The sequence below is a fragment of the Ictalurus furcatus genome, unplaced genomic scaffold (genome assembly GCF_023375685.1).
Source record: "Ictalurus furcatus strain D&B unplaced genomic scaffold, Billie_1.0 scf3, whole genome shotgun sequence".
In the NCBI taxonomy this organism is placed as follows: Eukaryota; Metazoa; Chordata; class Actinopteri; order Siluriformes; family Ictaluridae; genus Ictalurus; species Ictalurus furcatus.
The window spans coordinates 543,123-568,489 of NW_026521052.1; the positions used below are offsets into that span (position 1 = coordinate 543,123).

Here is a 25,367-nt window from a genome sequence, read left to right on the forward strand (position 1 = left end):
TGGGGAAAATATCTGGGAAAATGCACCACTCCCTAATAAACTATCTAAAAAATACTGGGATAAGTGAGAGACTTTAGTAATCTAGTAGGAATATCTAGTATATAGTTATCTCTTTATTTTCTTTTATTTGTTTAGTATTGTTTTGGTATTATTATTATTTTTTTCCATTTTATTAATTTTTTTTCTGCCAATCTACTGCCCACACTCCAGTCCAGAAGGTGGTGGTAATGCACCTTTAGCTGGTTTGCCAACCGCCATTAAAACATAAAGAAGAAGAAGACTACAGCGCCTAAACCCACACTGCGCATGCGCGAAGCCGGATGAATCAGCCATTAAACTAGTAAAGGAGCTCTAATTAGCCAGTGAAGCTAAATGTCGTTCTGCCACATCCAGTTATAAAAGTAAATCATGCAATATTCTCAGACTGGGCAGTTATTGACAGAGTGAATTCATCGTTTTAAATAGAATCAAAAATAACATCGACCTATTTGCTAATCTCATTTCGATTAGCTTGCTCCTTAATTACACTGCGCATGCATGGACTGGACTGCCTCCTCAAAAGCTAGCACCGCTAGCATATTTGTATAATGTTCACATTAATATTTAACCATAGAAGTGAATAAAAAGTTCTGAAATGTTATTTCTCACTTCTCCTCCTCTTTTTCTTCTTCTTCTCCATGCAGGTGTGAGTTATCTTTGGTCGGTTCCTCGGTGATTCAGTCATTAGTGAACCGAGCTCCGAGAGTGAATCAGTGCGCCGTCACTGCCTGCTTCATACTGATACACCTCAACTGATACACCTCAACTACAACTGGCTCACTCAGCCCCCCCACATGCTCCAAATTCACCCTAAATAGTCTCAATCGTTTGTGCTGCTTCCGTTTTTAAAATATTAGACATTGAATTATAGGTGCAAATTTTCTCGGTGTGAGCACACTTTTAGAGTCGAACTGCCGAAGACTTTTTCAAGACAAATCATATTTGTTCAATAAACAATTCTCTTTACTTCATTCACTGGTCTCTCATGATTGAACTTTTCATTTATTTACAAGGAGAATCATATGTTACACTTCACTGCCACCACTAGGTGTAAGTGACACTTCTGTTCAAGATGCTCTTGTGGAAATTAGTGTTAAGTTAGTGCAGGAAAGGTCGACACAGTTACTAAGTCAAAATTCCGGCCAGTGTAAGTACAATGTTTTAACACTGTCAGTTACAATATTATTAGTTAACTTCAATCATAATGGTAAAACATTCAAGAGAGCTAAGATTGTCAATGTTTACTGAACAGAAAAAACTGATATGATGATATGCACTTCCTCCCTGAGATTATTCCCAATATAATCTGGCTTGCAAGTTACTTACCACTCTGGACAGGGGTAATGATCCCTCACTTCCGAAGCACCAACATCACCGCAAGTTCAGCCAATGTTTAAGCAGAGTTCAAAAACATCAAACGTGGGCTCTTCAAGCATGAAAACTTGCCTGTTCAGGTGGATCGATTCATTGCTCGACATCTGTCCTTCATTGAGGGCAATATGCAAATGATTGTCACTGACCTGGGAAGGATTTTCTTTGTGTGAATTTCCCTCCAATCTGATGCTCCAAGGAGAGAGATTTACTTTAAGGCCAGTCATTGCTTTCAGAGGAGGCTTAAGCCAGGATGCTCTTACACATTATGTGGCCTACTGCAGGAGGTCTCCATGTGTCTGGGAGATGTATGATGACCTGAGAAGTGGAGTGACGGGAATGTCAGAAAAAAACAAAATATGCCCACATGCTGTGTTATACACAAAAGACTGATTGCATTGTTTACATTTACTTTCACAAATTCAAGTATTTTTTTTCTAAGTGTCTTAAAGTTTAAGTTTTTAAAGGTCCATTATTTGCGTCAAAGTCTGTTTGATAGTTCACAGTAATTCAATTTCACAAGTAAAATCATTTTGGCTTAAATCTTAATTTGAGTCATTTAAGTCCTTAAGTTTCCGTATAAATTTCATTTAGCAGACGCTTTTCTCCAAAGCGACTTACAAATGAGAAAATACAATATATCACACACACATATATATGTATAAACAGAGCTACAGCAAACAGATTATGGTGCGTGTATTGATTTATGACAATGTTAATAGTACGACTGTTTTTCTCATAACGTATACACTAACAAGTAAGACCACTTACCTTGGAGTTCCATTACATTGTTGCATTGTTCCATACATGTTACATTTCACACATCCTGTGATCCGCTGTGTCCCTTAAAAGTTGAAAACACACAGTGGATAGGTAACAATTAAGTGAATGCGACTATTTAATGTGATTTGTCGTTTGGATTTTACTGTGTTACTACAACTGTATTGTTAAAAAAAAGACAGTCGGCACAAACGAAGCACAAACGAAGCACAAACGATTGAGACTATTTGGGGTGAATTTGGAGCATGTGGGGGGGGGGGGGGGCTGAGTGACCCCAGAATGACCTTTGAACATTCTTCTAATATCTCCAAATCCGAAGCAGCACAAAAGGAAAAACGATTGAGACTATTCTGTCGACGTTTTGCATTGAGTTGACCACAAGGGGGCACTTAACTGCTAACATAAAAACAGCTCTCGGAACTGAATTCAGACTTTCAGGCCCTGCTGCACTTATTTATATAAATAGTTTTTGAATATTGAATTGCTGCTACGTGTTATTCAGGAGGTCGACATTGGCCTGGCAGCAGATGTGGGAACGCTGTAGCTTCTCCCTAAAGTGATTGGCAGTCGTAGGTAAGAACGCCGGACTCCGAAGTCAAGTAAAAATCGAACTGAATAGTTTTCTGCAATGTGTTCTTTTCTCTTTCAGCTTGGTGAATGAGTTCGCGCTTACTGCAAGGAAAATGTGCTCCGATGAAGCCAAGAGCTGTGGACTAGTCAGGTATTGTGACTCCAGAATTAGAAAACCTAAGTAAGAAATATGTAGACGTGAACAGAGGAGAAATTGAAGGAGAAAAAAAGGCTAAGAAAGGCTTTTTTATTTTATTGGGTTAGCACATGTCACGATTTCACCTTGAAGCAGCGTGCTCTAAGCGCGAATGCGCGAGCACCTGCTTTTCCGTTGTTGACAGTAGTGACATTTGGACACGTGTGTTTATGTTTCTGTCATGTCTCCTCCCTGTTCTGTCATTGGCTGGGATTTTCACGTGTGTCTGAATCGCCCTCAGCTGTGAGCATTTACGACACTGATCATGTCCGCTTATATACGGCGCGCCTCCCAGCACACAACGCGGAATATTAGAATAGATAAGCTATAGCATCGTAGAGTTAGATTAGTTCGTTTAGTAGTCATAGTCACGGTCCATGTTTAGAGTTAGTTCACGCTTTTTTCTCCGCTCCCAGTTCATAGTCCTTGTTAGTTTCATGTTTTGTGTCTCGATCCTGTTTTCCGTGACCACGACCTTGAATCTTGCCTTGCCCCATGTATGCCTGTTTGCCGATCGCCTGACCTCTTGCATGTTTTGGATCACGTTTTGGATTTATCTGCCTGTCTCTCTCCTAAATAAAACCTGTTCATACTGCAATTGCATCCGTCCTATCTCCGCTCCGTCACGATACGTGACAGCACACAGCATTTATTTGTTTTGTGACAGATATTAAGACTAATCTAATATCAACTGTAAGACAAACATACCTTTACAGTACCTTCACCAAACAAGTGCACTTTCCTTTAACACACCACTTATTTAGAGTCAGAGCGGACAATGAATGTCCTTAAATACAAGTTATAATGTGTAATAAAATTCTAAAATATAATACAATTCCAAAATAAAGCATTTTGCATGTAATAAACAGAAATCCCTCACTTGATAAAATCTTAAGCTAGAAGTCCTAATGTATAAGTTACAGGGCGACTTCTGCAATGTCTGACTGTCTTTCATAATCTGAGCTTTCTATAGATCCATTAATGAATTTCCTGAAATAAAGGTCATCTTTACAGCTTGTATCTTAATCTTGGAGCTTATAAAACTGCAAGTTTTTTTTATTATTATTATTTTGCAAGATGCAATCTTTTCACTATATCAGGATGTCAATAATTAGTCTTGTGCGTGTGTGTATATACTGTAGAAGTATATGGTGATATACAGTATCTCACAAAAGTGAGTACACCCCTCACATTTTTGTAAATATTTGATTATATCTTTTCATGTGACAACACTGAAGAAATGACACTTTGCTACAATGTAAAGTAGTGAGTGTACAGCTTGTGTAACAGTGTAAATTTGCTGTCCCCTCAAAATAACTCAACACACAGCTATTAATGTCTAAACCGCTGGCAACAAAAGTGAGTACACCCCTAAGTGAAAATGTCCAAATTGGGCCCAAAGTGTCAATATTTTGTGTGGCCACCATTATTTTCCAGCACTGCCTTAACCCTCTTGTGCATGGAGTTCACCAGAGCTTCACAGGTTGTCACTGGAGTCCTCTTCCACTCCTCCATGACGACATCACAGAGCTGGTGGATGTTAGAGACCTTCTGCTCCTCCACCTTCCATTTGAGGATGCCCCACAGATGCTCAATAGGGTTTAGGTCTGGAGACATGCTTGGCCAGTCCATCACCTTCACCCTCAGCTTCTTTAGCAAGGCAGTGGTCGTCTTGGAGGTGTGTTTGGGGTCGTTATCATGCTGGAATACTGCATACTGATCATGCTCTGCTTCAGTATGTCACAGTACATATTGGCATTCATGGTTCCCTCAATGAACTGTAGCTCCCCAGTACCGGCAGCACTCATGCAGCCCCAGACCATGACACTTCCACCACCATGCTTGACTAAGCAAGACACATTTGTCTTTGTACTCCGCACCTGGTTGCCGCCACACACATTTGACACCATCTGAAACAAATAAGTTTATCTTGGTCTCATCAGGCCACAGGACATGGTTCCAGTAATCCATGTCCTTAGTCTGCTTGTCTTCAGCAAACTGTTTGCGGGCTTTCTTGTGCATCATCTTTAGAAGAGGCTTCCTGCTGGGACGACAGCCATGCAGACCAATTTGATGCAGTGTGCGGCGTAAGGTCTGAGCACTGACAGGCTGACCCCCCACCCCTTCAACCTCTGCAGCAATGCTGGCAGCACTCATACGTCTACTTCCCAAAGACAATCTCTGGATATGATGCTGAGCACGTGCACTCAACTTCTTTGGTGAACCATGGCGAGGCCTGTTCTGAGTGGAACCTGTCCTGTTAAACTGCTTATGGTCTTGGCCACCGTGCTGCAGCTCAGTGTCAGGGTCTTGAAAATCTTCTTATAGCCTAGGCCATCTTTATGTAGAGCAACAATTCTTTTTTTCAGATCCTCAGAGAGTTCTTTGCCATGAGGTGCCATGTTGAACTTCCAGTGACCAGTATGAGGGAGTGTGAGAGCAATGACACCAAATTTAACACACCTGCTCCCCATTCACACCTGAGACCTTGATACACTAACAAGTCACATGACACCGGGGAGGGAAAATGGCTAATTGGGCCCGATTTGAACATTTTCACTTAGGCGTGTATTCACTTTTGTTGCCAGCAGTTTAGACATTAATGGCTGTGTGTTGAGTTATTTTGAGGGGACAGCAAATTTACACTGTTACACAAGCTGTACACTCACTACTTTACATTGTAGCAAAGTGTCATTTATTCAGTGATGTCACATGAAAAGATATAATCAAAAATTTACAAAAATGTGAGGGGTGCACTCACTTTTGTTTGATACTGTATATAGGAGGTGAAAAGTCACACTGTGTGGATGCAAGAACACCGTTGTGTACAGGGCTGGAAAAGAGCACCAAAATGCAGATGCGTTGAGCAGGCTGCCATTGATGGAAAAACGGAGTGGAGACTTCACTTGAGGAAGAGTGTGCTTCTACTGGAAGAACACGATGTGCCTCTAGTAAAAGCAGAACAAGTGAGGAAATGGACAGACAAAGATGCTGTTTTGGCAAGAGTGAGGGAATATGTCCCAAGAGCTTGGCCCGAGAAGTTGGAGGACCCAGCTTTTCAGTCATATGTAAGGAAATAGGATGAACTCTGCATACAGGGAGGCTTTGTGTGATGGGGGACTCGTGTAGTGATTCCACATCCGCGGCGTGCGGCTCTTCTAAGACATCTACACGAAACCCATCCGGGAATTACCAGGATGAAAGGCCTGGTGCGTAGCTATATGTGGTTGCCACACTTGGATGCCGAGGTGGAAGCATTGGTCAAATCGTGTGCAGTCTGTCAGGAAAACAGAAACGCTCCGGCAAACGCGCCACTGCACGCGTGAGAGTTGCCAGAGCAACCATGGAGGAGGATTCACATTGATTATGGTGGACCGTGGATGGGTAGAATGTTCTTCATCGTGGTAGAGGCATTCTCAAAATGGATAGAGGCTTATCTGTTAAACAAGTCTACATCCACAGTTACCATTCAGTGCTTAAGACAAACCTTTAGCCAACACAGGATACCAGAAGTAGTGATGTCAGACTATAGCAGTTTCTTTGTTTTTTTTTTTTTTTTTTTTACCAGTGCTTAATTCCAAGAGTTTATGGAAAGAAACGGAATCAAACACAAGCACAGCACCCTACCATGCATCTTCCAGTGGTCTGGCTGAAAGGGCCGTTCAAACACTCAAAACCCTGATGAAAAAGAGTGCTGAGAGTCCATTGAAAAAGCTAGCCAGAGTGCTGTTCAGTTACCGAACGACGCCACAGTCGACCACTGGCAAATCAGCCGCTAAACTGCTGTGTGGAAGGAAAGTGGTCTACACAGGGTCTCATTCATACTGATTTATAATGTCAAGTGTGTAACAAGCAATTGAGACAAAAATGGTACCATGACCAACATTCAAAGGAAAGATATCACGTGGTGGGTGACCCAGTGTATACTAGGAACTTCAGCTCTGGACCTACTTTTATTCCAGGAACAGTTCAGAAAAAGACTGGTCCTGTATGGTGCACAGTAGCATTGGGAAGTGGGCAAGTAGTGCACTGACATATTGATCAGGTGAGAGACAGGCACAATGCAACATCTGTAGCACCTGCACCAGAGTTGTTAGACACTTCATTGCCAGATGCTGACATTCCAGCGAATTCTACAAAAGATTCAGGTTCCTCATTCTCGGAGGAAAGTCACATAAACAAAAACTGGGAGGAACTTCTGAAGTGACTATATCAGAAACTTTCCTTGGGATGGAAAAACCTGAGTTGAGAAGGTCTACATGTACTAAATCTCCAAGCTATCTCAAAGATTATAATTCATGTAGTGGTGAGTTCCCCAACTGCAGGACAAGAATGCACCCGGGAACTCACTGGGATGGAGGAAGTCTAACCAAAGTCCCTAGCTCAGTTCTGTGAGATATTCATGTAAAAAAAAGGGGGGAAAAAGAAAAAAGAAATTCATGTGTAGATATGTGTTTGAGAAAATTGTGATATTCTGATACAAGTACTACTACTGGTATGGAAAATTTAATCTAATTTTGGACTAGTTATATGAGGGATGAATTGTAGTGAATGCAAGTGTTATGTTTAGTTTGACCTGTGGAGGGCGCTCTAAGGTTACACGTCCAACACTACATCAGAGTCTGCAATAGAGAAGCAGAGTTCTCAGTGTGATACCAGCTGCTTGTTCACGTGTTCAGAGTCTGAAAAAATAATAAAAGACCAAGTCAAGTGTGTCTCTCATATGTGAGCTGCCTCCAAGAATATTACACTCACATTGACTAATTGTAATGTTCATGAGTAAGCATTCAGGAGAACACTGAACAACAATGGTGTGCATGGCAGGGAGCATGTTACAAGGAGAAAGCAACTGTTCTCCAAAAAGAACATTGCTGCCCATCTGCAAAGATTCACATACTTTTGCCACTCACAGACATGTAATACTGGATCCTTTTCTGCAATAAATAAATGACCAAGTATAACATTTGTCTCATTTGTTTAAATGGGTTCTCTTTGTGTAGTTTTATTACTTGTCTGAAAATCTTGTGTATATTTATGCAGAAATATAGAAAATTCTAAAGGGTTCACAAACTTTCAAGCACCACTGTAGCTGTGATGTGCAGCAAAAGGTTGTTGAGCTTCACAAAATGGGAAGTGTCTATAAGAAAATAGCACAAGCATTGAAAAGGCTCATTTCCACCATCAGGGCAATAATTAAGAAGTTCCAGTCTACTGGAAATGTTATGAATCAACCTGGAATTGGACGTGTGTCTATATCGTCTCAACACACTGAAGAGGACGGTTCGAGTGGACAAAAATCTCCAAGGATCACAGCTGGAGAACTGCAGAAGTTAGTTGCGTCTTGGGGTCGGAAAGTCTCCAAAACTACAATCCGAAGTCACCTACATCACCACAAGTTGTTTGGAAGGGTTTCAAGAAAAAAGCCTCTACTCTCATCCAAAAACAAACTCGAGCGTCTTCAGTTTGCCAGACACTACTGGAACTTCAAATGGGATCGGGTTCTATGGTCAGATGAAACCAAAATAGAGCTTTTTGGTAATAAACACCAGAGGTGGTTTTGGAGCACACAGAGAGGTAGCCATATGGAAAAGTACCTCATGCCCACGGTTAAATATGGAGGTGGATCTTTAATGTTTTGGGGCTGTTTTTCTGCCAGAGGACCTGGACATATTGTTAGGATACATGGCATCATGGACTCTATCAAATATCAACAGATATTAAATAAAAACCTGACTGCCTCTGCCAGAAAGATTAAAATGTGCCGTGGTTGGATCTTCCAGCAGGACAGTGATCCAAAACATACATCAAAATCAACACAAAAACGGTTTACTGACCACAAAATCAAGATCCTGCCATGACCATCCCATGTTTTGACTCTTTCAAGTCATTTAACACTAATGAGCAGTATTAAAAATATTAACATGGATATCTGAGTCTGATAATAAAATTAACTTCTACTTACAGTCAAATTTTGTAGTGTTTAGGACATTTAACACCCTTCCGTCCAAAAGAAGAATTTTATCACAGCATTTCATCTTTTTGGATAAGAGTAGATCAGTTTGGAGCGTCTTGATTTAGCAATATTTTGCCATTCTTCCTTGCAAAAGCATTCTAACTCTGTCAGATTGGCTGGACATCTCCTGTGCACAGCCCTCTCCAGGCCACCCCACAGATTTATGATTGGATTTAGGTCTGGACTCTGGCTGGGCCATTCCAAAATCTTGAACTTGTTTTGGTGAAGCCATTCGTTTGTTGATCTGGAGGTTTGCTTCGGGTCGTTATCATGCTGAAAGGTGAAATCCCTCTTCATCTTTTTTTTCCCAGTTTCATTTTTATTGAACATTTCTGCTGAACATTTCTGTTGAACATTTCTGCTGAACATTTCTGTTGAACATTTCTGCTGAACTAAACATTTCTGCTGAACACATCTACCAAACATGTCTGCTGAACATCACCTTTTTTCTTCTCTCCTCCCCTCCCTTTCCCAAATATTCCATTGAGAAGAAAAAAACAAAACAAATTGAGCAACACACAGCAGTAAACATTCACAGGTTTTTTTTTCTTTTTATACTAACAAAGGAAAACAAAATTAAAAGTACCCGCCCCCCGCCCCATCATGGCTATCCAATAACTATCGCTGGTTATATAGATATTGTAAGACCGAACAACAGGCACAAAAATTTAAGTGGGAAGTGTCTGTAACTCCATAAAGTAAACAATAAAGGGATGCCATTTATAAAAAAAAAAAAAAAACTTATCCGTACAACCCTTCATCGTATACCTTATTTTCTCGAGTTTTAGAAAAAACATCACGTCCTTTAGCCACTGGGAGATAGATGGGTATTTAGCAGACTTCCAATGCAACAGTAGGTAACGTCTTGCTATAAGGGATGTGAAAGCAATAACATCCTTTTGTATCGAGCTCAATGGAACTGAGTCATCAGGCATCCCAAATACAGCAATCAATGGGCAAGGTTTTAAATCTACCCTGAGAATAGTGGACATGATGGTAAAATCCCTCTTCGTCTTAAGTGTTGTAGCAGAAGCCTTAATGTTTTGCACCAAAATTGACTGGTATTTGGAGCTATTCATTATTCCCTCCACCCTGATTAAAGCCCAGGTCCAGCTGAAGAAAAACCGCTCCAAAGCTCAATGCTTCCCTGTGGGGATGGTGCTCTTTTGGTGTTGTGCTAGATTTTTTTTTTTTTTTTTTGCCAAACGTGTTTTGGTTATAGCTAAAAAGTTCAATTTTGGTCTTGTCAGGTATCCATCCATCCATCCATCCTCAACCGCTTACTCCTTTTCAGGGTCGCGGGGGAACCTGGAGCCTATCCCAGGGTGCATCGGGCACAAGGTGGGGTACACCCTGGACAGGGTGCCAGTCTTAGGTATCATAACACATTATTCCACATGGTTTTGGGAGATAAAAAAGGAGTAATTTTAGATGTGTAATTCACAACCTTAAACTTTTAATTTAAAACGTTGCTAAATGTTTGAGATTTTTCTTTATTCTCTCGACCATATAAACCATAATACTTAAATACTTAAGAGACGGCAACTGAATTTATTTGTGATATTTGTCTTTGTACAGAATGAATGAACATGAACACAGAATCATTTGTCAAGGACTGAATAAAACCCATATTCTGTTTATTATAATTTATTCCAAGTACGTGCATACCATGTGTGTAAAAAGAAAATCAGTACCATCATGCCCTTCTTTAGAGTTTTATATTGATTAGTTTCACTTGTCCATTTGCTCTTACTATATTAATATTTACGAGGGGCATCTACACTCAAATTGTGTTTTTCTTTTGCACAGGATAATAAAATACATCAAAAAGGCACTGGGGATAAACATTGTTTTTATAATTTTTCTTTAATAATGCTCTAAAATGATTAGCAAAAGGAGACTTCATAATCTTGCTTACAAATCAGAATATATAACTTAAAATAATAATAAACACAGGAAGACATTTCTGTAACCCATCATTCACAACAACCTTTAAATCTGTTTGCTGGTCCATATGTAAAAAAAAAAAAAAAAAAAAATTATACATGCACACAAAAATAAATTTCCAGCCCAGCTACACATTTGAGGTTTCATGCTAACTGCAATTTACCTGCTTTTTATAGTTATAGGTGTGAGTCACATTTCTTCTGTCATATTCTGCAGAGAGCATAATAAAGCACACCCTTCTTCTTTTTTCCCCTGGTTTCACAGACAAGGCTTAAGCCTAGTCCCAGACTAAAATGTATGTCTGAGCTGTTTTAACTGAAAGTTACTTGCACGGATGTATCTTAAAACACGTCAGTGCCATTGTTTTATCTCAGGATGTGCACCACAAATACTTTTTTCTAAGACACGTTTATAAAAGCTACTGAAATGTCCCAATTTATCGAAGGCCTAATCCTGGCTTAATGTAAGCCCTGTCTTTGAAACCGGGGCTTTAACTTCTAGTGAAGGAGAAGAACATTCATTGAGTCTGTAATAAACTTTAAAACAATCTTTAAATAGTAAAAAATTAAGGACACTTTAATGTAGTAACCACTGAAAGCATCACGGTGAATATAGTCACAAATAAGGTCGAATATTTCATAAGACCTTGAGCGGGGATAGTTGTGACTTTCACAATATAACATCCTCTACACAACACCAGCAACAATGAACTAAACCTGTTCTGAGACCATGAGCTATGCTGAAAGAAGTGAGAGCAGCACCTTGCACAGGAAGAACCTCTCCCCCCACTCGTCAACCCCATCATACTTACACTTCTTGGAGCATAACTGGACTCACCTCTGTGTAGCACAAGTCAAACCACTGAACAGAAAAAGGTTGGTGGGTGGACTACAAGACACAGTCACACTTTATTTATAATAATAGAGTGTTTATTCAGAGTCGTACCATCACCTCTTGGGAGAGGGTGAAGGTGGCTACCTGTGTTGGAGCGGTGATGGAGAACAAGATCACTGCAGCACAAGCACCATGGCCAGAAACCCTTTTGACCTAAAAAAGAAAAACATGTTTGGTAAATCATGAGGCTGTCTAACAGAAATTAAATCAATACATAAAAACATGACAAGCATTCTGGCTAGGTCAGCTGATGGAGGACAACATACCCCAGCCCACTTAGCTTCCACATGACAGCCAGGAAGTCTTTCTTGGTGGCCTCCAACACAGCCAAGCACTGTATGTGGAAAACAGCACCTCAGTAAGAATCTGAAAATTTAAGGAGATCATCACCTGTGACTCACAGAGGCTGGAAATGGTGCTTATGTAGAAGGTTTAAAAGCAACTCAACATCCAGGTCATAAACACACACTCAGCATTTATAGATTATAGATTTGTAATCTGCGGCTTTAAACACCGTTCGGGGGAAGGTGAACTTCCTAAACATGACCACACGATGGCAGTCAAGATCCGTCCAGAACACCACGCAGCGCTGCCTAAAACACACTTTATATTTATTTTATTCATCACCCTTTATTATTATTATTATTATTATTATTATTATTATTATTATTGTATTCATATTAGCATAAGATTAGGAAGTGATTTCAAAAAACAGTTCATGCTAACTCTGTACATGATATCAATGGTTCACTGCTCCTCTCTCTCTCTCTCTCCATAGATACTTACAGGAATTTATTTATCTATTGCAAAAGCACCTGCTAAAATAATAATAATGTGCAGATGGAAGAAAAAAAAAAAAAGTATTAGGCTAAGCAAATGTTCTGACATGTACATGTTCTGACAGTTTTTGACATGTACATGTATTTCATCAGCGCTGCTACGGGCTTATTTTTTCCCCGTAACACTAATATAGCCTTATTCTCTGTTTACTCAGCAAGACTATAACTTTATTCACACTTCCTCTCCTTAATTTCAGTTACTTCCTCACTAAAACCTATAATCAGAATAACTCCAAAGCTCAGGACTCAAGTCTCTACTCTAAATCATGTGTCTAGAACACAGGCTCTGAACTCTTATCTAACACATTTGGTGTTTTATCTGCTCTAAAGCACCCACCTCAGCTCGTGCAGGCCGCTTAATTAGCTGATGACTTGAATCAGGTGAGTTTGGTGCAGGTTCTAATTGAACATCCTCAGGAGTGTAAGGAAGCCTCTCTCTAATATCTTTCTTACCGGTTCAACTCCAACTTCAGCACCACCCCAAGAAAGCACTGCATGTTAGTAGTGTTCAGGGTCAGTATCTAAACTGATAGTCTATTCACACACACTAGAACTACTACACTTCACATCCAGTATTTCCTTCTCTAATGTAGTGGGTTCATAATAAAACTGCCATATTTAATCATGAGCACCAAAAGTCATGTTTATTCTCATCACTGCTCCTGTGTAACTTAATATGTTCCGTAGGAGTCCTCAACTATTTCACTCGAGAATATCCACAAATAGGGAAGAAGATTACAGAGATAAATGTAATGTATACATTATTACATTAAAACAACAGTTACCAAGGGAGAGAAAGAAAGTGAGTTCTAGACCTCTGACCTCTACATGACGTCATCAAAGATCTTATGGTTCACTGCTCCAATTAAACTGTGTGTGTGTGTTAGGGATGCACCGATGCCGATACCAGTACTCAGGTTTCGGCCCGATACTGTGTTCATGTACTCGTACTTGTAAAACTACCCCGATACAACCGCACCGACACCACTTTATGACAGCGTGACATAGCCTAACCTCTCGTCACTTGAGCAGGTAGTCGGAAGAGGAGCAATGTCAGCAAATCGTCACACGCACGTAATGCGACACCGCTAGCTTTAGCCTCAGAGTCACCAACACTGACTATCTTCAGTTTACTTTCTGTCAGCGTTATCTTTTATTCCCAACATGACCTCAATCCCCATCAGACGGAGGAGAAATCATCACGTGACTGAGGAAGAAAGTGTGCGTCCTCTAAGTCAGGGATTAAACACTGCCGAGAAGGTTTATAAACTTTATAAAGTGGAGTTTGTGGAGCACGGAAGCATGACAGTGATGCGGTCGCAAGCTGCTCAAAAGGTTTCGTTTAATTTAAGTTTGTCATTATATACTGTATCTGCGCGCTTGCAGTGTAAATTCTGTCGGAAGTGATGTGTTAGTAACGAGGACGCGTTGCTGGTCACGCGCGGTGTAGACGCGCTGATACAGAGTGTAGCGTGAGTAAGATCTGTAATGTCTAATTCAAACATTATGATCAAAAATAAAATAATGTCTAAAGACACCGAGATACAGAAACCACAAGGTGCAGTGAAAGTGAGTTTTTATTATTCATTTAGGACTGGAGTTTAATTCTGTGCTTTTTGTGCATCCATAAAAAATAATGCTATCTATCTAACTCTATTTATAAATGTTTATATATTTATCTTATTTAGTTAGTTTACATTTATATTATATAAGTACTTATGCATTATTTTTATGGATTCACAAAAAGCACCGAATTAAACTACAGTCCTAAATTAATAATAATAATAATAATAATAATAAATATAAATAAATAAATAAATAAATAAATAAATGTGTGTGTTTTGGGTTCTTTTCTGTTTTGGACAAACATTTGTGTAAAGTTTTAGTCTGAATTTATATTTGTAACACTCAGTTTGTGGATTTTATTTTAAATAAACAAAAAAAGGCACTGAAAGTTTGCCCCGCCCCCATCAGATTAATCGAAAAATAATCGACCAATTAATCGATTGTGAAAATAATCGTTAGTTGCAGCTCTAATAATAAGCTGCATTATGAAATAGATTTTTAAAAAAAAAAAAAAAAAACACCTTGATTATTTTCAAAAATAGAGTTGTCTTTGAGAAGAAGAATGGAGTGTAATATAGTGTGAGTCATAAAAATTCTATTTCATTTCTATTTGTTTACAGAAATACTTTAGCCATAAAAGCAGCATTTTGCTGTAGTTGTTAAGGGGCCGTTTACACCACAACGTTTCCAAATAAAAACCGAACACTTTTGATGCGGTTTGGTTGTTCGTTTCCATGACGACGGCGTTTCGGGGCCTGAAAACTTTGGAAAACGGGTTTCAAAGGGCAAGTTTTTGAAAACGATGCCGTTATCATCTCCGGTAAATCATGTAAATTATTATCCAGAAAAACCACAGCTCCTCCGTTTACTTGTATTTGTTTACAGCGCGGTCTTTCCCTCATCAATATGGCGGACATGTTGACGTGAATGCTTACGTGCGCATGCGCGTAGTATTTCTTTACAAAGATGTGCAGTGAATGTCCAATATAAACCCAACTTCACCTCGGTTTAGCAGTTTATACATTAAAAACATTACAGAAATATAAATTATTTTAGCTGCTAAATGACTTAGCCACTTTTACACTGTTTTCACTGTTGTTTATTTTAGTTGCTATAAGCAGGGAGCAAACAATGGATTTTAAGATAAAGTAAGGTTATACTTAAATAGTGCCGCTAAAACAGAATAACAAATCTCTCCCCATGAGTTAAATAGTGCACTACATAGGGTGTAGACCTTCATTATTTCATCCCTAATGTAGTGCACTTAAACCGGAAATGACATCAATTTGGGACTCGGCCACACAGCTTCCGTTTAACTTACCTGGGGTTTAAAAACAGAACGGAGTTTTAATTCCTCAAAAACAGACAAAATAACCAGCTTTTATGTTTAAACTCGATCAAATCTAACTGTAAAACTGTCAGAAATAATTTAATCTGGAGATGATTAGTTCGGTGTAATAACTCAACTGCTCAGGAGATACCCGCTGCAGCTTTTTCTTCTTCTGTGATTTCTACTGGTCGGAGACGCAGCTGTTAGGCGCGTTACCGCCACCGCGTGGACTGGAGGATATAGTTCCAGGTTGGAGGAAGTCTATCCTAACAAACTTACACCAATAATTTCCACTCATGGTTTTATTAGATCCTATTTATTATTCCAGTGGAATTTATGACTTCTTCATGAATGCCAGCAGTGAGTCGTTCACTGTGTCTTACCCAGATATACTGAGTGAAATACTGACTCACCACAACCTCAATCTCTAAATGTTTAACAGCACCAAAGCTTTCAATTCTGGTGACTTTGGGAGTATTTATTTATTTATTTATTTATATGATCATATAATGTAACAAACATTAACATAAGCATGTGCTGCACAACATTTCATTAGTTTAATTTTACATTTTAATTTACTGTAAAGCGCTTTGCTAAATGTTGCTACGTAAACTTTTTTAGGTTTTAAAACTGGTTACTGTTTGATTGATGACAAACTCCATATTTTTATACCTTGGAGCTCTGTGTTACCATGGTAATTTATAAACAATTACTAACAACATTAACTTCATCAATGCAAGTTTACATTTTATTTGATACTTGACCATTGTTACGTCCTCCGTTGTATTTCTGTTTGTACTATGTTCCATTCGTGTGTCTATGTCGGGGGAGGGATGGGTGTCTTGTCTCCTCCTCTTTTAAGCCCAGTCCACTGCAATGCGTCATGTTCCGTCTTGCCATTGGACAATCACATCTCATACACGCCTGCTCCCGCCTCGTGCTTTGGGATGAGTTGGATGCACATTTCCGGACGTGTACTTAAGCCTCGTCAGTCTCCAACCCCGGGGCAGATTGGTGCCGTTGCTTTGTACAGCAGATATTTGGTTACGTGTGTTGATTTCTCCTGTGTACGACCTTCTGCCTGTTCTTGACTTTGTTTCTGCTCTGCCCCTTTAAGTTTAATGATTCAGCTCCCAAACTGCTGGAAATGTGGGACGGGTTCTAACTCTTCACCAAGACTGCTTTATCCTGGAGAAGAGGTTTGAGGTGAGACTCCTGTCATACGCCAGTCCTGGTGAGTTTATTATCCTTAATGCTGTGAGACAGAGAAGAACATCAGTGTAAACATACACACACATTATTCAGTATGATACAGTAGAGTAAAGAGACAGTAAGTCAGTAACTCACTGTAGTGTCTCCAGGTTACAGTGTGGATCCTTCAGTAGATCAGAGAGCAGCTTCACTCCTGATTCTCCTGGATTATTACCCTTCAGATCCAGTTCTCTCAGGTGTGATGAGGAGTTTGACCTCAGAGCAGAAGCCAGAGCAGCACAACCTTCATCTGTAATCCTGCAGTTCCACATCCTGCAAGAAAGAAAACCTTCTCACACTTAACACACTCAGTTTTAGCTCTGAAAACATCAACTACACAAAATCTTTATATACACAACATTTACTCTCATCTCACACACACACAACAATGACAATATCACATCACTACAATTACAATCACCACAGAGGGAAACTGTGTGTGTGTGTGTGAGTGAGTGTGTGTGAGTGAGTGAGTGGGTTGTGTGTGTGAGTGAGAGAGTGAATGAGTGTGTGTGTGTGTGCACGCACCTCAGTATCTCCAGTGTTTGTGAATGCATGTGAGAGTGTGTGTGTGAGTGTGTACTTCAGTATCTCTAGTGTACAGTGTGTGTGTGTGTGTATGTACCTCAGTATCTCCAGTGTACAGTGTGTGTGTGTGTGTGTGTGTCAGAGTGTGAGTGTACCTCAGTTTCTCAAGTGTACAGTGTGTGTGTACCTCAGTATTTCCAGCGTGTGAGTGTGTCTGTGTGTGTGTGTGTGTACCTCAGTATCTCCAGTGTACAGTGTGTGTGTGTGTGTGTGTGTGTGTGTGTGTACCTCAGTATCTCCAGTGTACAGTGTGTGTGTGTGTGTGTGTGTACCTCAGTATCCCCAGTGTACAGTGTACAGTGTGTGTGTGTTTGTGTGTGTACCTCAGTATCTCCGGTGTACAGTGTGTGTGTGTGTGTGTGTGTGTGTGTGTTTGTGTGTGTACCTCAGTATCTCCGGTGTACAGTGTGTGTGTGTGTGTGAGTGTGTGTACCTCAGTATCTCCGGTGTACAGTGTGTGTGTGTGTGTGTGTGTGTGAGTGTGTGTACCTCAGTATCTCCGGTGTGTGTGTGTGTGTGTGTGTGTGAGTGTGTGTACCTCAGTATCTCCGGTGTGTGTGTGTGTGTGTGTGTGTGTGTGAGTGTGTGAGTGTGTGTGTGTACCTCAGTATCTCCAGTGTACAGTGTGTGTGTGAGAGTGTGAGTATGTGAGTGTGTGTGTGTGTGTGTGTGTGTGTACCTCAGTATCTCCAGTGTACAGTGTGGATTCTCCAGTCCAGCAGAGAGCAGCTTCACTCCTGAATCCTGCAGGTTATTGTGACTCAGGTCCAGTTCTCTCAGTCTGGAGGAGTTTGATCTGAGAACTGAGGACAGAACTCTACAGCTTTCCTCTGTCAGATCACACCCCCACAGACTGGAAGAGAAATGATGACGTGTTAGATTTATTTATCTGATTGTGAAATGAGGAGTTTCCATCAGGTGGGAAATAAAGTGTTTACCTGAACACAAGGTTCTAATGTCAGGATAAAAATAAAATGAACAGCCTGTGTATAAACAATAAACTAGTATTGTGATGTTATTAAAGTAAATGTGTGTGTAATGTACACTGATCTACACGCTGTAGAAATACATGCACTTTGTTCTGTTGTGAGAAGTGAATGAATGTTTATGAATTTCTTCATAAAGTGTGTGTAGGAGCATTTCCACAGGAACTCTTTAATGTGTAAAGTTAACTACACAACTAACTACAGTAAGATTCACAACAACATATCAGTCGCTCAGCCGAAACGAGGAGCTTGTCATAAAAGTCGGTTTGCAGAAAAACGGCAGTATAGATGAAAATCTCGATTAGCGGCAGTTTAGTTTATAATATAAACTATAATATAAGCTGAGACTTATTACTGTTGCTCGGATCAATATGGCGGCGACGTTGACCTACGATCCAGCGGCCAATGCGGAGTCTATGTGTGTCTATGAACACAACAGCCATGAGTCTCAGTGGAGTGACGTCAACTCCCCTCTTCGATTGATTGGCTAGAGGAGGAGCTGTAGTGGACCAATGGTGACGCTAAACCCCGCCCTGATTTACATGAAACTCCAACTACAACATTTGGAAAAGCGAGCGGAGAATGTGGAAACAAGCGCGAAGGGAAAACCAGCAGAAGCGTTCAGAAAAATAAAACATGAGCAGAAAATGTCAGAGAGCACAAAAACACAGTAATACCACCAAGGAAACATGATTTTGTGTGATTCAGAAGACTTTGAATTCATGGTTCAGTATTGTGTGATATAATTTTACGTGTTTTTAAATATTTGAGTCACGATTATTATTTTTTGATCCGTGACCGCAAAACTTTTGATGGAAAATGAATCCCATACTTTTGGACTCAGACTTGGACTCGTGCTCCAAAAATCTCTGAAATCATTTCACACCAGACTGCTGTGTGAACGCGGGTCAATACAAAGCAGGATTTACTAAAAACTTGATTCTCAAGAACGGATCAGTACCAACTGTTCGTGATCCAGCTTCATATCCAGAAGACGTAAGTATCGCACTTTATATTTTGTGTGTTTGTAAATCGCCTTTCCGAATGAGCTTGTTAGCAGATTCCACGGCTAATGTACTACCCGAAACAGGAGCTGTTCTCTTCCGGAAAGGGGGCGGGGCACAGCAGCTCATTTGCATTTAAAGAGACACACACAGGAAAACAGCGTGTTTTTGATTCTTTTGCATTGCGAAGCACTTTGAGCTGCATTTTATGTATGAAAAGTGCTATATAAATAAAGTTATTATTATTATAGTGTGTGTGAGTGTGTGTGTGTACCTCAGTATCTCCAGTGTACAGTATGTGTGTGTGTGTGTGTGTGTGTGTGTGTGTATCTCAGTATCTCCAGTGTACAGTGTGTGTGTGTGTGTGTGTGTGAGTGTGTGTGTGTGTGTGTGTGTGTACCTCAGTATCTCCAGTGTACAGTGTGTGTGTGTGTGTGTGTGTGTACCTCAGTATCTCCAGTGTACAGAGTGTGTGTGTGTGTGTGTGTGTGTGTGTGTGTGTACCTCAGTATCTCCAGTGTACAGTGTGGATTCTCCAGTCCAGCAGAGAGCAGCTTCACTCCTGAATCCTGCAGGTTATTGAGACTCAGGTTCAGTTCTCTCAGTCTGGAGGAGTTTGATCTGAGAACTGAGGACAGAACTCTACAGCTTTCCTCTGTCAGTTTACACTCACACAGCCTGGAAGAGAAATGATGAAATATCAGAACACTGATCTCAAACACACACACAGCCATAATACACTTACTCTTTACCATGTAACAGAAATGTGAGTGTGTTTCTCTCACACACACAAATCAGAGGACGGGACACCACATCAGCATCATTATTGTTATTATTATTATTATTACTATTATTATTGAAATGAAAACAGAAGGGTTTTTGTTTGAATAATGGAAACCATTTTTAAGAGAAGACCCGAATTTGAAGACCCGGATTTTTGCAGCCTGAATTTGTGAGGATGAATTGCAGAGGAAACTAATTCAAGCACTGATATTGCAGTGTTTTTTTTTCAGATTTGTGTCAAATTGCTGGGCAGAAAAATTCAAGTATTGTTATTGCAATAAGTTTTTATTCAGGTTATGTAATAAATCCTGTCCCGATGAAACCTTTCAGAAAATTCAACGCAAGGCGCATGCGCTGCAAAAAATGACCTTGTCCAAATAAAACCTTTAAGAAAATCCAACTGACAACACATGCACCACAAATGTAATGTATCATATAGATATGAATAATTCATTAAGGCGATGGAGATTGGTTTGCTTTTAGAAAGAAGAGGTTAATGCCCCGCCTAGGGATAATTTTACTGCTTCAGAAAAGTATATAAAGACGTGTGTGTGTGTATAATTCAGACTTTCTGCAGACTGTCTCACTTTGTTGTTTCAATAAAGCTTGATGACCTTTGGCATCTACAAACCCTCTGTCTCTGAAGTCTTTAACTTAGGTTGGAAAGATTGTTTTCCACGACACTCTCACGTGTCCCTCAGTGCAGATTGGGCGGTGTGATACGCTGATACACATCATAGGACCAGAAAATAGAATAATCAGTCATGTCTATTGATAGATATTTTCCTACATCCTCTATATCACCAATGTCACATGCTGTATTCATATTGTTCCCATGGTGACAGTGTTCTGTTTTTCTTCTTCTCGTTTGTGAAGTTCTGTTCAATGTCACTTTCAAATAAAAGGAGAAAAGAAAAAGTGCCTTTCACTGGTGTTTAGATCACAAAATGATCAAAAAGCAGTGATGAATACATGCAGTTATTCTGTAGAGATCATTTCTTCATCAGTTTTAGAGAAAAGGTAATAAATGGTGATAGAAGGTTTTGTCCACATGGCCCCGCCCTCAGTGCAGACGTAACGTGTTGGTGTAAAAAGTGAGACTCTTCTGTAACAGTACCAGAGGTTTGTTTAAAGATGATTAGAGTAATTATTAACCAGCATTAATCCAAACAGTGCAGTTCAGTGTTACATTAAAATAATAAACCATGCAGTAACACATTTATAAATAAAAATACTCACTCAGCTCTTCTGGAGTCTTTGACCACTGGCAGCAGCTTCAGAAGACATTCCTCTGATGGGTAATATTTCCTCAAATCAAACACATCCAGCTCCTGATCTGAGTTCAGTAACACAAACACCAGAGCTGACCACTGAGCAGGAGAGAGTCTGGTTCCCCTGAGACGACTGTAATCTCCTCTGTTCAGGTAAGTCTGTACTTCCTGCACTAGAGAATGATCATTCAGTTCATTCAGACAGTGGAACAGATTGATGGATTTCTCTGGAGATGGATTCTCCCTGATCTTCTCCTTGATGTACTTGACTGTTTCCTGTTTGCTGTGAGAGCTGCTTCCTGTCTGGGGCATTAAGCCTCGTAAGAGAGTCTGATTGGACTCCAGTGAGAGACCCAGAAGGAAGCGGAGGAACAGGTCCAGGTGTCCATTCTCACTCTGTAAGGCCTTGTCCACTGCACTCATGAGGAGATCAGACATGTCTGACTTGTTGAAAAGATCAGACAGATTAGTAGTTGGTTGTTCTGTTACATTTCTGCTGATGAAGGAGAGAAATGTGTATAAAGCAGCCAGAAACTCCTGAACACTCAGATGTACAAAGCTGAACACCTTCCCCAGGTGAAGCCCAAACTCCTCTCTGAAGATTTGGGTACACACTCCTGAGTACACTGACGCTTCTCTCACATCAATGCCACACTCTCTCAGGTCTTCCTCATAGAAGATCAGGTTTCCTTTCTCCAGCTGTTGGAAAGCCAGTTTCCCCAGTGCCAGGATACTCTCTCTGGTCTGCTGAGGATCAGGGTCACATTTCTGATGGTACTTTTGGTCCTTGTGTTTGATCTGAAAGATCAGGAAGCGTGTGAACATTTGAGTCAGAGTCTTGGGGATCTCTCCACTCTCTGCTTCACCCAGCATTCTCTCTAGAACAGTGGCTGAGATCCAGCAGAAGACTGGGATGTGGCACATGATGTAGAGGCTTCTTGAAGACTTCATGTGTGAGATGATTTTATTGGCCAGGCTCTGATCACTGATCCTCTTCCTGAAGTACTCCTCTTTCTGAGGATCACTGAACCCTCGTACCTCTGTTACCTGGTCTACACACTCAGGAGGGATCTGATTGGCTGCTCCTGGTCGAGAGGTGATCCAGGGGAGAGCAGAGGGAAGCAGATTCCCCTTGATGAGGTTTGTCAGCAGCACATCCACTGAGGCTGACTCTGTCACATCACACAGTCTCTCATTCTTCTGGAAATTTAGAGGAAGTCGACACTCATCCAGACCATCAAAGATCAACACCACTGTGTAGGAGTCTATTAATTGTAGTTTTCTCATTTCAGGGAAAAAGTGATGAAGAAGATCCATCAGACTGAGATGTTCCTGCTTCATCAGATTCAGCTCTCTAAAGGGAAGTGGAAACATGAAGGTAATGTCCTGATTCGCTTTTCCTTCAGCCCAGTCCAGAATGAACTTCTGCACAGAGACTGTTTTTCCAATTCCAGCAACTCCTTTAGTCAGCACACTTCTGATGGACTTGTCTTTAAAGAGATCATTACATTTGATGGGTGTCTCCTGTGCTGCTGGTCTCCTGGACGCTGTCTCAATCTGTCTCACCTCATGTTCATTATTGACGTCTCCACTCCAACCCTCTGTGATGTAGAGCTCTGTGTAGATCTCATTCAGAAGTGCTGAGCTTCCATGCTGTGAGATTCCTTCATTAATTCTTTTAAACTTCTCTCTCAGGCTGGATTTCAGCTTTGTCTGATACACAGAGGCGAGGTCTAATAAACAAAGTAATAAGATGTTTTAATGTAAAATCACTGAACACAGGATTAAATGTCAAATTCAATGCTGCTGTTCATTCCTGATTCATGTAGTAAATATTCCTGAAGGAACAGGACCATTGTACAGAGTCACCACACGCTGGACCACGAACAGAACAGAAAAGCAGCAGATGTACATGATACTAAACTCAAACTTCAAACTAAAAGTGTTCCTATCTAAAACTATTTCCTCTCTCTAAAGTGAACCTGATGGAATAAAGCCATGACTCAGAGCTCTTACTGTTGTGCAGTGTGTTAGCGAGATCTGTGTGGTTCATGTTCTTCAGGACGTGCAGTGTGATCTTCAGCGCTCCGTCTCTGACACTGTGCAGATCCTCCTCATCCTGCACCTCCCTCTCAGTGCATGCTGGGTAATCTGGACTCAGGAGCTTCCTAAACCTCTTCAGCTCATTCTTTATCAGAGTGATGACTTTGTGTTCCAGCTCCTGGTTAGAAACACACAGGAACACATCTAAATATTATAATGTTACACACTGAGAGATGCTTTTATTTTATGAAAAGAAGAAAAATCTCTTTCTATTCCCACAGTTACAGCTGAAATTCTGCCTGATTACCCACAATGCTGCGGCACATCAATAAATCTGTAAATTGTCATAAGCTTAAATAAAAAACCTGCAACCTACTCACACACAAGTTACACACATTAAAAAGACACACACCTTGAATATGGAGTCCAGCTGATTTCTGCTGAGGTTTGATTTCTTCTGTTGTGGTCTGTGAAGAAATAAAACACATGATGTGATATAGACTATATGAATTCATAGCTGCACAACACACACTAATAAATACAGAGACAGATATTTAACACTATCCTCTTAACACAATACACTGATTTCAGGATTTCTCACTGACACTAACATGTTTATGAATAAAATAGTGATCTAGTCATTAATGTCCCAGGTGTAAATGTTGTTGTGTAGCACCACAGACCCTCCAGCTCAGGGACTGCAGGCTGAACTGAACTCTTAAAGCAGTTTTCCTCACTGCCAGTCCGAGAGCTGCAGCACTGCACAGTTTAGTGTTTTACTGCTTCAACACCTGATAAAGATCATGAAGGGCTTCAGAATGAGACCAGTGAGTTTGATCAGGTGGAACACTGCTGTAAAACACCTCACTGTACTGACCTCACATCAGGAGAACTGGCTCCGTCTCTGAAGTGAAATGGAAGATCCATTGACTTGTCACTCTTCATGGACACACAGCTGGGTTCTGGTGAGTCTGATCTCTTTCCCTCCATCATACTAGAATGAAACAGAAATATCAGCAATAATTAATACTCTGCTGTCTCAGCACTGTTACACAATGTGTTCATCATTAAACACCAATAATTCCATCTTTTTAATTCAGCTCCAGTCTGCACACTTATTCAAACAGGAGACACGCCCCATACCTCAGGAATTACACTGATGTCAGGAGTCCCAATCACAGATAACTGACTCAGCTGGGTCTTAAAGCCTGTAGAGTTCACTGACTCAAAGCTACGCTGCTCTTCTCCTCCACATTACACAGTCCTTTTTACTCTTCTCTCAGTGAATGATTTCTCTAAACTGTTCTTAGATCAGATCAGTGATATATTCACTGCTATTAAACACCTTAAACCAAAGTCTAGTTCCTCTGTTAACTAGTGAGTGTTTAGAGATACAGATCCGTTCCATGAGACGGTGTGTATTTATTGCTGGTGAATGGAAAAGTAACTCACTTCTCGTCTCTCTTTAAGTCCTGTTTTCCAGACACACTCATGTTGGAGGTCATGTCTCCTTCTCCAGATTACAGCAGGACACACGTTTACTTCACTCCAACATCGGTGTGTTAAATCAAACCCTGTATCAGCACAGAGTTCACTTACAGGAAATAGTCTCTGTATCAAGTCATAAAACAACCTGTGTACATTCAAACTTCAGTACAAACCCACAAAACTCTTCTGCATCTAGTGTACATTCAGTGTGTTTATATATTATAGCTTTAGATGTAGATACTCACTGTGTTTTTACTCCTGAAATGGTGTATTTTCCCCTCCACACAAAATGGAGACTCTTTCACTTTCACTTCCTTCTAACCGTTTACTCTGCAGAGGGGGAGGGGCAGTGAAGTAGGGTAATAAACACACACACACACAGATATAGTTTGTTATCATACAGCTTTC

The 25,367-nt window shown here is 40.4% G+C and overlaps 1 protein-coding gene across 5 annotated transcripts; it reads right to left on the reverse strand.

The window, feature by feature from the left end:
- Positions 1 to 1,668: 1,668 nt before the first annotated feature.
- Positions 1,669 to 25,293, reverse strand: LOC128604779 (NACHT, LRR and PYD domains-containing protein 4-like). 5 transcript variants are annotated; one of them, XM_053619881.1, is made up of 10 exons: positions 25,205 to 25,293; positions 24,924 to 25,045; positions 24,349 to 24,465; positions 23,884 to 23,938; positions 23,445 to 23,649; positions 21,397 to 23,161; positions 19,879 to 20,052; positions 18,064 to 18,237; positions 2,182 to 2,254; positions 1,669 to 1,728 (listed from the first exon to the last, which is right to left on the reverse strand). In XM_053619881.1, the coding sequence occupies exons 2-9, from the start codon at positions 24,974 to 24,976 to the stop codon at positions 2,221 to 2,223; spliced, it is 2,577 nt and encodes an 858-aa protein (XP_053475856.1). In that variant the 5' UTR covers positions 24,977 to 25,045; positions 25,205 to 25,293; the 3' UTR covers positions 1,669 to 1,728; positions 2,182 to 2,220. The 5 variants fall into 5 exon arrangements, with proteins under 5 accessions (XP_053475856.1, XP_053475852.1, XP_053475854.1 ...); XM_053619877.1 differs by lacking the exons at positions 1,669 to 1,728; positions 2,182 to 2,254 and adding exons at positions 15,897 to 16,800; positions 16,893 to 17,069; XM_053619879.1 differs by lacking the exons at positions 1,669 to 1,728; positions 2,182 to 2,254 and adding exons at positions 15,897 to 16,800; positions 16,893 to 17,069 and having other exon boundaries at positions 24,924 to 25,065; positions 25,205 to 25,237.
- Between the last annotated feature and the right edge of the window lie 74 nt (positions 25,294 to 25,367).